Below are 13,627 nucleotides of genomic sequence, written 5' to 3'. Positions count from 1 at the left end.
TTATTGAGAGTTGGTGTTTTTGAAATACACAAAGGAAGGGTGAGCTAGGAAAGCCAGCAAGGTGGGGGAATAGCTAATTTCAGTGGTTGCTAACTCCCAGTTTGGGGACTCGATTGGGCCTTTTCGCCACATTCCCCTCCCCCCAAGACCCCACTGATTTTGGCAGCAGCAACAGGATGAAATTAAGTTGGTGCCATGCTGGGGAGAGCAGAGCACAGCACCCTGGTAAAAAATGCAAGATGTTCTCTTCTTGACCATCTGATTAATTATGGGATGGGGAAAAACACCTCCTCAGCTCACCTGCACCAACCAGCTGAAGAAGGGGCTGTATGCAAGTGTGGGGATAAAGCCACCCAACCTTTGGCCATAGCCACCACTGTCTTGCAACCCTGTGTCCAGGGGTGAATACAGACCACTGGACTAAGCAAAGGGCACATCTGCTCTATGTGAGCTTTTAGAATGGGATCCAATGTGGTTATCTGAAAGATAACCTCTTTCTCTCTAACTTAAATCACCAATGTTCCAGGTGCTTGGCAAAAAAAGGAGAAAATAAATCTTACTTTCACTGCATTATACTACTAGAGTGCCTCAGCAAATGGCAATAATGTAGTTCCACTGGGGAAGCCCACCTCATGAGAAGAGAAGACTCCCTGGAAAAGACCCTGATGTTGGGAAAGATGGAGGGCACAAGGAGAAGGGGACAGCAGAGGACGAGATGGCTGGACAGTGTTCTCGAAGCTACAAACATGAGTTTGACCAAACTGCGGGAGGCAGTGGAAGACAGGAGTGCCTGGCGTGCTCTGGTCCATGGGGTCACGAAGAGTTGGACACGACTAAATGACTAAACAACAACTGGGGAAGCATCAAAGAGGCTAAAGTTAAACCACAAACACACCTGAGGTGCAAGTTGCTGCTTCACAAACCACCCCGTTAAAAGACTGGAGACAAATGTGAGTTTAGAGTGAGGCATAAGCAGCTCAACATGTTTTATTATCCTTCACAGGTCAACACTGCATAATCTCCCACCAAGTGGTGTAAACATACAATTACATAAGAATCAGAAAACAGAACAGACATTCGTCTCCTTCAGTGTGGGGGGCTTTTGTGACCACGGTTTTATCTTCAAACAAAACCCAAGCACTTTAAATCAAATTATCCAATTAACTCTCACACACACCCCTCCACAACCCCAATTTACAGCTGGCCTTTTATTCTTCTTGAGATGCGCAATCTAGAAGCTTGCAGTCAACCCTTGGGTCCTTAAAGCATTAATTTCCAATTATAAAAACAAACAGAAATGCCATATCCACTACAGGCCATTTTTCTGTGTGGAATTCCTTAGTTAATTCTCAAAAAAGGAGGCCACCAAAACCTGAGCAAACAATTAAAAAAAAGAAAAGAAAACCAGTACAATTCAAAGCAATCCCTTTGCTGTAATTGCCAAAACAGTCTCAGAGTGGAATTCAATAATGCGATTCTGAAGGCGCTGATGAAGTTGTCCGTTCCAGAAGACTTCGGGAGCAGCTTCTGGAGTGAGACACACCCTTGGAAGGGATCCTGTCTCACCCTCCCAAAGGCTTTAAAGTGCAGAACCTGGTGGCTATCCCTCCATGGCTTTTTTCTTTTTATTGACAGAGGACACACTTGACTGCCTTTGCTTTATGTTAGTTCCTGGGTTTGACGACTACCACATTATTAACTGCTCGTTGGTGAATTTCTCGACTGAATTGCTTTTTGGTTAAAATTCATTGCAGGCTCGATCCATGGCTGATAGTATTCTGCAAGAGAAACGACAAGCGTAAAAACAAGGGTTTTCTCACGGCACAAATTTGTTTTGCGTACTAGGGCAGTGTTTCGTAAATTCGGGTCTCCGGCTGTTGTTGGACTGCAACTCCCATGATCCCCAGCTAGCAGGAACAGGGATGATGGGAACTGTAGTCCAAAATGCTGGAGACCCAAGTTTGGGAACACTGTACTGTGGGCTGCATCCCCTGCTTGCATTGCCACAGCTCCTTACACTTCACAGTGGTACCTGGTGAGAGAAGGTTGTGCTGGTGTCCCCAGCTTTTCAGATCACTTGCAGAGAGGGGAAGGGCTGTGGGGCAGACCTCCCTGCACCTCCCACTTCCATCTTCAATAAGCAGCAGCAACCCGACTTCTCCCTTTTGCCACCCACCTGCCTGAGTCGCTTGCTCTGCCTGTCTGCTCACACACTTCTGACTGCCGCCAGGGGGTGGGAGGACAAAGAGCAGAAAGACTCCCCCTGCTTTTCCCACTGCCAAGAACTAGCCCAAATATACAATTGACCTTCTCCTTCTAGAAAATGCACATCACACCTCAAATCATTTGTACACAGATTTTACCTGTCAATGGGATATCCTGTTTCACAGACGTTGACCAAAGCGTACAGTTGTCTCAGAGCATATTCATACTGAAAAACAGAAACAAGCAGGAGAATTACACCTTTCCCCCACTGAACGCATAATCCTAAGGGAGGCAGCTGTTCATCTGAGGGCTGTAGTCCCTTTCAGTGGGGAGAGGGAAGTAATGGCTATGGGTGAAGCTGAAGTCTGTGGGGGTGAAACCAGAGCAAGAGATGGGTAGGGGCATGGCTTCTCTCCCCCTCCCCTTCATTCCCAACAAGTTTGCTGTCAGGGGAGGTCAGACCACTCTTGCCAGAGGCACAAACTGATCACTCACTGATGGCTCACTCACAGAAGTAAAGCAACTGATCAGATAAAATATCCCTCTCAAGACAACCAAGATATCTTGATGCAAGCTCCTCCCAGAGAGGGATGCAGCAGTTAGCCCAGTCTACTCATCACCTTGCACTTAAGTGTGGCTATACTGAGCCTTGGCTCCAAGTCTGAAGAGACTTACCACAGGGGAGGCATGCCAGTTGAAGCAATGGCTCTTGAAGTGACGCACTGAGGCCTCGTAACAGTCGTAGTTCGTGAGGCTCATCCTCTCCGACAGGAGCTGCTCTGTGTGCTCACTGGAAAGCGTTATGAAGGATATAATCTTGCGCATGGCATTCTGGATTTGCTCTTTAGCCTGTGGAGGAAGAGACAAGAGTAACTCTTTTGTTATCTAGAACACAGCTCCTTAGTGCCCTCTAGGCAACTGCGGCTCTAACAGAAGCCTCCTGTTCTTACACAGCTTTTTGGGGGGAGGGGAAGGGAAGGGTCAAACCAAAGAAGTCTGCTAGCCACAACCACCATGTCCATTTGCCTTTTGAACATCTCATTTCTGGTCACATAACTCAGAGCTGGAAGTTATCACAGAAGTCTTGGCTGAGACATTCTTAATACAAGAACCGAAAGCATCCTAGGCTGAGTTTCACATCTTGCTATGCTCAGGACCTCTGGGGGAAATCACAGCACATCCCCACCACTCATGCGGGGGGAAACATGTCTCTTCCTTCTGTTCACGCTGGAACAGCTGGTTCTCACAGTCTGCTGTGAAAGCACCTTTTCTGGGGGCTGTGCACGCAAAACATACTGAAAAAGGAAGCTTGGGAAGTTCCCGTTTGAAAACAGAAAACCTCCAAGCTAGTTGGCAGCCTGTTGAGGTGCTTCTCAGATCATGAGACAGTATCATGGACAACATAGACAACAAGTATTTCGTACGGCAGCATGCTGACCAACTCTCAAAAACTGCTGCCAATAGGCAATGCTGAATTCATCCTCGCTCAAAAGTTCACCACCAAAATTTGCAGAAGAGATATTTTAAGGAAGCAGCTTCCCCCCCCCAACCCTTGCGCACGTGCAAAGCAGGAGCACTCAAGCATATCAGCGCTGAGTATAGCACTCAGGGGCATATCCTGCCTGTTTGTGTAGAACCAAAGGTGAAGTATTTCAGAAGCTCTGCAAATGCCATCTTGGTAGTCAAAATAACTCCACAATTAACTGGCAGTAGTTGTAACAATCAGCTGGTATAAGTTTATATTTTTTATATAGGCCGATCAGCTTGCTTTGATGTTATCTGCGTGCTTGGGGTGCTGGTCTCTGAGCCCAGGAAAGGAAAATATCTGTAAGATTTGGTTATTTGCCACCTATGCCCTTATCTGGTCAGGTGGAGTGATGGGAAGCCCTGACCCAAGTGATGCATGCTGCTTTGTGTATAAAGAACATATGAATGTTTGCTTGGGCATGGAGAAGCCATCTCCTTGTTGCAGTGTCCATCCCATGTCTGCAAAGGCCGCGAGACCTGACAGGCTGATTTGTTGCAAGTCTACACCTTTCTTTCATAAAGCACTAGAACAGGTCACTTGAATGCTTTCGATATCCTTTTTTTTGGTATCCCTGCACCAACCACTGCACAGAGCCCTCCCTCCTTTGGGTTGGTGATTCAGAACATTGTTCTATCAAATGAAGTACAACACGAATTAGCGGCATTCGCATGGGTGCAGTGAGCTCCTACTTCCAGCCCTGCCACACTGTCGTTAATATTGCGCCCCTCTCGGCTCTTACCTCCAGGTGTCTCTTCATCTCTCCTAGAATCGCCTTGGCCTCAACCGCATCATTTGTGGCCATCAGTTTGCGCTTCATGATTGCAAGGGGGACGTCGGGGCTGGGGGTGAGGTCATAGCGACTCACGGGGGGCAACGAAATGGGGGCGCTGGAGGCGCTTCTTGTGCCCTGGAACTGCGCCACTTTCATGTGAGCGATGGACTGCAAGGGGTGGGGGAGAGAAGAAGAAAAAGACACCCTTCACTTTAATGGGACGGACTCATTTTGGGGAAGCAGAGCTGTTTTCAAAAGCTTGCAATTGCTTGAAAACCTGGAGGGGACTGGTTTTCAATCAATTGGTTTGTTCTTCCAGCAGCCCCTGAGACAAGATGGGCAAGTTTCCTAAGGCAACCTGGTGGACTGAAAGCAAGGATCTGAGCTAGGTTTTCTCACATCTGTCTCCAGGCACTGTTAACGCACCCAATGAAACACCTCGAATGGAGAGGCCATGGAGGAATTAAGCTGCGCTTCAAGAGCACCTGTGATTTTTTATAAGCAAGTGATTTACAGAGGCCTGAATGTACAAACTGTATCCAAAGTATCCATATTTGGTGATACACTGGGAGCCAGAGTGGGGTAATGGTTAAGAGTGTTGGACTAGGATATGGGAGACCCAGGTTCGAATCGCTATTTTGTCATGAACCTCACTGGGTGACCTTGGGCCAGTTACCGTCACTTAGCCTAACCTACCTCAGAGGGTTGTTGTGAGGAAGAAAATCATGTGAGATCCTTGGAAGATAAAGGTGGCATATAACCGTAACAAACAGTAATAATACTCAAGAGTAGACCTATTTGCCTCACGACACTACAATCCCTGAGAGTTCTCTGGAAAGAGGGCTTTGACTGTTAAACTGTAGCTGTGAGAGGAATGAAGGTTTCCTACAACTCTCAGGAGCCTTAAACTACATTTCCCAGGATTCTTTGGGGCTAAAGTTGGATGCAACCTTGAGAAGCTACCTTATACCAGGTTAAACTGCTTTGTCATCTAGCCCAGTATTGTCTACCTACTCTGACTGGCAGAAGCTCTCCAGGGTCCCAGGGCATGTGTTACCCAGGGTGATGCCAGGGACTGAATCTGGGACCTATTGCATGCAAAATGTATGTGCTTTACCACAGGGATACAGGACCCTTCTGCAATTTGAAATTGGCTGAAAACACAGAGGGCTGGAGAAACCAGGAGTCGTCTCAGCTCTGGAAGGAGAGCATGTTGCAAAACTGGAGGGACAAGGGGGAAAGCGGAAGCAGCCATGCCCTGGATAGTTGGTCTTGCAGCACTAAGACACAGGTTAACTGCTGAAGCAGGGCAGGGTTGGGCCTTTAAGCTTCCCGAGTAGGAATCGCGCCTGGGGCCTTTGGCAAACTACAGAGCTCCTTGAGAGGATGAACAGAGGACAAGTGTAAGGAACAAATTGCACAACACAAGCCCTCTAAAGTAGGGTTGCTGTAGGATGGAACAGTACAGAGTGCTGGATTAGGAAATCCTGGGTTTAAATCCTTGCTCAGTTGTGAAGTACACCAGGAGACCTTGGGCAATCACTTTCCCTACTTCACGAGGCTGTTGTGTTAAAGCGGGGGGGTGGGGGTGGAGGGAAGGAAGGAACTATGTACGCAACTCCCCCCCCCAACTCTTGGGAACAGGGTAAGGAAAGTAAGAAATAAAGGTTCTGTTCCCCCATTTGTTTCCGCTTTTTCCAGTTTCAAGATTTAGGATACAGACTGGAAGGTCCAGTTCAAAATAGCTATGATTTGGCGTTCAGTCATACCTTGGGTTACAGATGCTTCAGGTTGCATTTTTTCGGGTTATGGACTGCCGAAACCTGGAAATACTGGAACGGGTTACTTCCGGGTTTCGGCGGTCGCGCATGTACAGAAGCACTAAATCGCGCTGCGGGTTGCAAATGTGCATCCTGCAAGGATCATGTTCGCAACCCAAGCGTCCGTCCACTGTATTGTTAGAGTGCTTGACTGGAAGCTGGGAGACCTACTTGGCAATGAAGCTCACCGGACGACCTGAGGCTGGATGCGGTCTCTCAGCCTAACCTACACCTCACAGGGGTCGTTGTAGTATTACAGACAAAACCACAGACAAGGGTAAGAAATACAAAGTAAACATTGGTGCAAAACACAACTGTCCGCAATTGCCCATTTGAGACCAAACACTCACCAAGTTTCCATACTGCATCACATGGCTGGTGTTTGTATGCTTCTTTACCAACAGAAACTGCTTGTGCAGAGTTTCTTTCTTCAAATCCTCCTGCAGACCCCCCCCCCCAAAAAAAGGGCATAGAGAGAAAAAGAAAGAAAAGTTGCACGATTCAGCTACTTACATACCAACGCAATTGAAAAGGTTTTACTTCCCTTTTGGGAAAGAGGGGAGCTAAAAAAAAAAAGACGACAATGAAGCAATTGCTGACCAAGTTCCTAATGCGGTTGTGCAATCAGAAAACTTGAAATGGTACTTCAATAGACCTCCTATCGTGAATCATTAGTTCTTGGGCAAAACTCCCATCGTGATTCATTCATTCTTAGTCAGTTAGGAAGTCTGCAATGAATGACTGGGCATCGAGAACTATGAAACAAATAGTACTATGGATTTATTCAGTCTGCAAGTTTGAATGCCATTTGATTGTAATTTTGTACAACAGTTTGTGATGCTTTCATGACAGGTTTGTGGAAATAGTTCTTTTTTCAAATTTATACATTTTCAAATTTATACATTTCACTGATTTTACAATCATTTTTACATTTCAAAACCTGACTTCCTTCCCACACTTTTAACATTTTCTACATATCCAAATTAACTTAATTTTTTCATTTATTCCTCTTCTTTAAATATATACTGTTATGAAACTGTGGGTTATTATAATAATCCTCCCAATGCTTTTATCTGTTTGGTTTATGTAAATAGTTCTAATAATAGTAATAGTTTTGATAAATACAAGTTATCTGTGCCCTTTTCAGACATTTGCAGCCTATATCTGCCCTGCAGTTAGCTAGAAACACAACAGGTCTTCCTGCTACAGTCCACAATGGCAATGCATACAACCTCGTTGAATCTGGTATTTGCTGGATTGCTGTCCCCTGCATAAATCCTCCCACCAATAGTTATCTTAGGCCCATGGTGTCCAAACTTTTTTCAAAGAGGGCCAGATTTGATGGAGTGAAGGGCTGTGGGGGCTGACCAAAGTTTTGGACCTTTTTTTAGGAGTGAAATTGTTGAGCTTAAACCAACCAGTGGGCCAGATTAGGCCCCCGAAACAGACTTTGGACATGCCTGTCAGGCCATCTTAGTCCTTTCCCCAGCATACCTGATGTCTGAAGAGCAGAGGGTACCAACTGGGGGGAGATGGGGAAGACTTCTTAACTTAGAGCAATTGACTCTTGAATTTGTCTGTTTATCATCTATTGGTGTTGGGATATTGAGAAACGCAAAGAAGCCGTCATTAAACCCTGGCACCTCTGAAGATTCCCAGGAGAGCACTGTGACCTTAACATATGAGAGTGCTGGAGGTGAAATAGTTAAACAAGTTGCCCAATCAGAACCCGGGGGGTGGAGTCAGTAGGACTATAAAACCAGCTCTGGGAGGGGCGAAGGGAAGAGTTCATTGGGAGTTGGATGGTTGGTAGGAGTGGGAGTGAATTGGGATAGAGTCAGTGGGTAGGTTGAGTTAGTGTAGCAAAATAAGCTGAGTCAGGAACATTTAGGAGCTAGGAAGACAAGTAAATATCTGAGAGGTGGTTTAGTGAGTGAGAGCAGGTAGCGGAAGTTATAGGTCTGGATAGGCACCCCATGACTGTAATTGACCAATACTGTTTATGAAACCACACACTTGTTAAACTGCAATAAATAAACAGTTTATGTTCCAATTTAACCCTGACTGGACTCAGTATTGTACCAGGTAGGGCCTGGGTGGTGGCAGTGAGAAATAAAGTGGTGGCACAGGGATCAATAGAAACGTCCGGGGACCCTGTGTGATCACCACAAGCACCACCAACATCAAGGTGGAGTTGCCCCCAGAGGCTGAGGCAGCAAATTTAAGTTTGCACAGGGGTCGAAAGCTTGTGGCTTGTAGACTCAAGATAACGTCATCACTTCTAGGTGACACCTACAACGCCCAGGCCTTTAGACGCTGCTAAATCCTCTGTGCAGGATGCAAGTATGTGGATCTAGAGATGTACCTCTTGTGAGTCAGTTCCCTGCTTGAAAGATGTCTCTACTAGTAAGCAGGAAGCCACCTTCCTACTTAGATGTGGCTGGTAATACTGGGGTGCACAATGGAAAGCCCTGTACTAGACATGTATCAAGTCAGCTTAGAGAAAACACTCCCGAGAATACACCGCCTTTGGCTCTCCTACTCTAAAAGGGCCCACTAAATAAAGCACTAAATAAAGCATTTAAAGAACAAAACAAATCAAGATCCGTAATGTCAGATGAAAGAAAAAGGAAGTTACTGGATCTTGGGGACTCACCACATCGGAATCTTCCATCCAATTGACACTGTACCAGTCACCAAGATAGGTTTGCCTCTTGTCATCAAAATAACATGCGTAAGACGATTCGCTAGGATTAGCAGCAGTCGTGGCGTAAACTGCAAGGCAAATGGAGAGGGCACTATTTACTTGCTTCCCCACAGCTGGCACACGGCTGCCGTATGCGCTTGTCCGAGTGGCCTGATCTAAACCCAGCTGAAATTAAGAACTTTGGTTTTAAGCTGATTTTAGACACATTTGCTCCAATCCAGAGCTCTGCGCACATTCAAAAGCCTTCCCCTAAAAGCGACAAAGAATGGGAAAGCTTTCACACATATAGCTCCACACATGGAACATCCCTTCAGAGGGATGCCAATTATGTGCCAGCTGGAAGGGTTGGCGAGCAAAGCAGCGACTGGGTAGAGGAAAAGTAAAAGCTCTCAATATTTAAACTCCCATCCTCAAGGCCGCCATGTTGTTCTGCTACAACCTCCATAATCCCCACTGGAGTCTCATCTGAGCACCCAAGGTTGGTGTAGATCGGTGCAGTGAACTTCCAGACCCCTCCAAGCTTCCCCAGATGGCAGAGCCACTGCAGTCAAGCCAAGCCTAACCTGTGCTACACCCAATGTCATGCATAGGAAGTCAGGTGTGGGGCAGGCAAGGACCTGACTCCGCTGAAAGGCTTTCCAGGCACCGGCAATCAACTGCAAAGCCCTGTGATCTGCTGACTGTCAGCTGATCTCGTGAAGCCCCTTGCAAAGCACTCCAGAAGACCTCACAACTGCAAGCCTAAAGGATCAGCAGAGCACCTTGAAAGGTGCTTTGCAGGCTGTTCAGTTAACAGTATAGTCTTGATTTCAAACCCTGCAGGCAAAAAATGGGTCATGACTGTGATGCCAGACAATTGACAGCTGGGTACTTCTAGCCTCATGCTGAATTTGGCAAACAAGAGGGTGGGAGGAGATCCTACCGGCCAGATCCAATTTCCCACCCCTGGTGTAAAGGTAAAGGTAAAGGGACCCCTGACCATTAGGTCCAGTCGTGGCTGACTCTGGGGATGTGGCGCTCATCTCCCTTTATGGACTTTATGGACAGCTTCCGGGTCATGTGGCCAGCAGGACTAAGCTGCTTCTGGCGAACCAGAGCAGGGCACAGAAACGCCGTTTACCTTCCCGCTGGAGCGGTACCAATTTATCTACTTGCACTTTGTGCTTTCGAACTGCTAGGTTGGCAGGAGCAGGGACCGAGCAACGGGAGCTCACCCCGTCGTGGGGATTCAAACCACCCACCTTCTGATCGGCAAGTCCTAGGCTCTGTGGTTTAAACCACAGCGCACCCGCGTCCCTCACCCCTGGTGTAGATAAGACTTAAAAACCATATTTAACCCAAATTGCAATAATGCTTGCACGTTTTCAATACCTCCCAATGAAGACTTTTTGAGTACAATCAGATGATTGGTCTCAAACCAGAACGCTGACTGTTCACTTACCATTTATATCATGAGGTAGATTTTTCATCATTGATCCAGATTCACATGCTTCAATGTAAAACACCATCTGCAATTTATGTTAAGAAATAGTGAGACACACTTCTAGATGTTTGGATAAAGATCTGGTACCTGCTATTTCTCCCAAGTATCCTTTCCCTTACCCATAAGCTCACTGACCCATTCTCCATCTCCATCATATAGCGAAGAAACTCTTTGATCTACAGATTATTACTGCTCACCATGCCTCTAGACTAGAGGGGGAGGGAAACTGGCTTATTGTGATGTGCAAACCATACCAAGGTAATTAAATCTCAACTACTATCTGAAACCAGCCAGCTTCATCAAACACAGCTTGTTTCAACAGCTAACCATAGTTAGTTGAATGCAACAGTAAGCGGTAGTTAATCTAACTCAGAAGCTTCCAATCTTCTAGCAAGTACTCGCTAACCTTATCCACATAACGCTATTCAGAAATTAGCATCACATGCAAACTGGCCCTACCTGTAAGACTTGCAAAAACTAACTTTCACTGAATTGTCCCTAAATTCAACCCTGGGTTTCTGTAGCATCCTTTCTTGCCTTTTTGAATAGCTGTGGTCATAACAGGTATATAAAAAGGTGCCACCTTACTCCACATTAACCAGAATTTGTTGGACCTTATACATGTTTCATATTCACTCAGAAGGCGCACCTACCAAGTTCAACAGAACTTACTTCCAGTTAATCAAGCAGAATTAAAATAATACTGCCTTAAAAAAAACAAGTGTTTATTTTCACATTACCCTCCAGAGCAGAATGCATAGAAACTGGCTGAACATTATACACAAACTAGATACTCTGAAAGTAGGATGTGCCACAAAATGTTGGGTGAGGTTATACCATTCCATCCCAGGTCAGGGTCTCCCTGCTGACCTGCCCAGGTCTCACAACTGGGTGGAAGGAGGAATGGAATGAAGTCGTGGGAAGAGGAAAAGATACATGGAAATCAAAGCCTGTAGAAAGAACTATTTCCTTTTCTGGAGAGGCCACTTCCTGGTTCACATAGGTTATTTCCTTTAGGGTGTTTTCCCACCTTAAGGTGTTTTTGAGAACCTGCAAACTTTGGGGTTAACCCATGTTGACTGATACTTCTCTTTCCAGCTCTGTAAGCTCAGAAAATTTGAACTGGGAGAGAAAAAGAGGACACTTCCCATTCCAGTTTCAGAACTGTATTACTCCAGGTATGCTAAGGCAAGATTCTCTCAATATGCAAGAAAAAGGTGATGATAAAGTCCAATAGTTTTTTGTTTGTTTTAAAGGGGAGGGGGAAAGCTTAATCATACCATCTTTCCACATACTTCTGTGTTATTGAGTTTAGGACTCTACTACAACATCCTTTCCAGTAACAATTAGCATTTAGAGCGGAAGAGTTCACAAAGCTGAGTCCTATGCAATTATAATGGCTGTCACTCTTAAAATTAAATAAATAAATAAATGTGGAAAATAGTCATTTTACCTTCTGGTATTTTTTGTTATGATGCATATATGAAATGGTCTTGTTCAATTCTTGTACGTGGAGCTGTAAAACAAGGAAGTACCTGATCATATCCCACTGCTGTCCACTAAAGTAATAAGAAACACATCTAGCATACCATCAGGCATATGAAGCACTCCAAGTAAGTTATCAGAGATCTTTACAATAACCTTGCAAGGTGGACTTGCATTGTCACAATTCCCATATTAACCGACGGAGGCAGGGAAGGCCAAGAATTCAGCCCCTGCTCTTCTGAAAACACTCACTGGGTGTCCTGTCAATGCATTCTCATGGATTAAGCTACCTTTCATGGCTGTTATATATTACCCAAAGTCCCAAAACAGCTACTTTTCTAGCCTTCAATGAGTGAGAGAAGTCTGATACAATATACTTCATTGTTGACCACTGTAAGAAGAAAAAATTACTCGCGTTTTCAACCCTTGAGGATAAGATACTCTATATACATATAAAGTCCCGGTGACTATCATCTCAGGCCAAGGGAGCTGGCGTTTGTCCACAGACAGCTTTCTGGGTCATGTGGCCAGCATGACTAAACTGCTTCTGGCACAACGGAACACCGTGATGGAAGCCAGAGTGCACGGAAACGCCATTTACCTTCCCCGCCACAGCGGTACCTATTCATCTACTTGCACCGGTGTCCTTTTGAACTGCTAAGTTGGCAGAAGCTGGGACAGAGCAACGGGAGCTCACCCCGTCGCACGGATTCAAACAGCCGACCTTCTGATCAGCAAGCCCAAGAGTCTCAATGGTTTAGACCACAGCGCCACTCGCTCCCTTATTCAAGAGGTACAACACGGTCACCAATTATCATTTCATATAGTAAATGCCAGTACATTATGATATTTTGTATACATTAATAGTTTCCCATGTGGCCCTGTGCACTGAACAAGCTGCCCTCCCAATGCCGATTCATACTCAGGCTTCTGAAATCATAGGCACAATTGGGCCAAGTGCATGAATCTTCTTCCTCCAGGGCAATGCCTTATTTTGCACCGCAGGAAGTGGTACTATACAACAGATGAGCTGTGCAGCAGTCTTTACAATGGCCTACAAGTTTTGGACATGAAATACTGCTGAAAACACGGCAAAGCAAGAAAATGCATCTTGTTCAGATGCGTCACAGGATGTCGAGAGAGCAGAACTGGGAAAGGCTTGTGCATCCGTTCTAGGAGAGGCACTGAGACTTGAAATAGTCCAAGGACAGGGAGCCCTTTTCAGTCTCAGAAACCTTCCAGGGACTGCATGCTAGTGGTGGATGGGGCCAAAGACAGAATTGGACAGAGTCTTACCTTTGCATTAGTACCCTACATAAAAGTCAGGTGCATTTGTATGCAAGCACCCCACCCCCTCACAATCCCCTATTCAGACAAGAGGCACATACACAATCTAGCTAGGCAATAGCATTTGAGGAGAGTGCAGAAGACAACTGGAGAGGGAAGTGGTCTGGGGAAGAGTCCTGAGGGCCAGATAAGAGAGGTCTAGAGGGCCACCTGTGGCCCTTGGGCCGTTTCCTCACTCCTGAAATTGACAATCTCTGGCTAGAGAAGCATTAAGCTGTGGCTTGTTCCAAAGTGTGAATCCACTTTGCAATTGTAGTCAACAAACCGGAACAAGAAACTG

General features: G+C 45.8%; 1 protein-coding gene across 1 annotated transcript in view; it reads right to left on the bottom strand.

The window, feature by feature from the left end:
* Nucleotides 1-951: 951 nt before the first annotated feature.
* The window catches only part of LGMN (legumain), a 28,393-nt gene continuing 15,717 nt past the window's right edge, over nt 952-13,627 (bottom strand). The window contains exons 7-14 of the mRNA XM_082214357.1: nt 11,969-12,031; nt 10,474-10,540; nt 8,982-9,100; nt 6,676-6,765; nt 4,473-4,673; nt 2,881-3,054; nt 2,364-2,431; nt 952-1,778 (exon numbers count right to left, since the gene is read on the bottom strand). Coding sequence (XP_082070483.1) covers nt 1,739-1,778; nt 2,364-2,431; nt 2,881-3,054; nt 4,473-4,673; nt 6,676-6,765; nt 8,982-9,100; nt 10,474-10,540; nt 11,969-12,031 — 822 coding nt within the window. The 3' untranslated portion in view covers nt 952-1,738. The remainder of the gene's footprint in view (nt 1,779-2,363; nt 2,432-2,880; nt 3,055-4,472; nt 4,674-6,675; nt 6,766-8,981; nt 9,101-10,473; nt 10,541-11,968; nt 12,032-13,627) is intronic.

The sequence above is a fragment of the Podarcis vaucheri genome (assembly GCF_965113315.1).
Source record: "Podarcis vaucheri genome assembly, chromosome: 1".
Taxonomy (NCBI): domain Eukaryota; kingdom Metazoa; phylum Chordata; class Lepidosauria; order Squamata; family Lacertidae; genus Podarcis; species Podarcis vaucheri.
The sequence above is the reverse complement of the archived record's forward strand: the minus strand, read 5'-3'. Positions and strand labels throughout refer to the sequence as shown.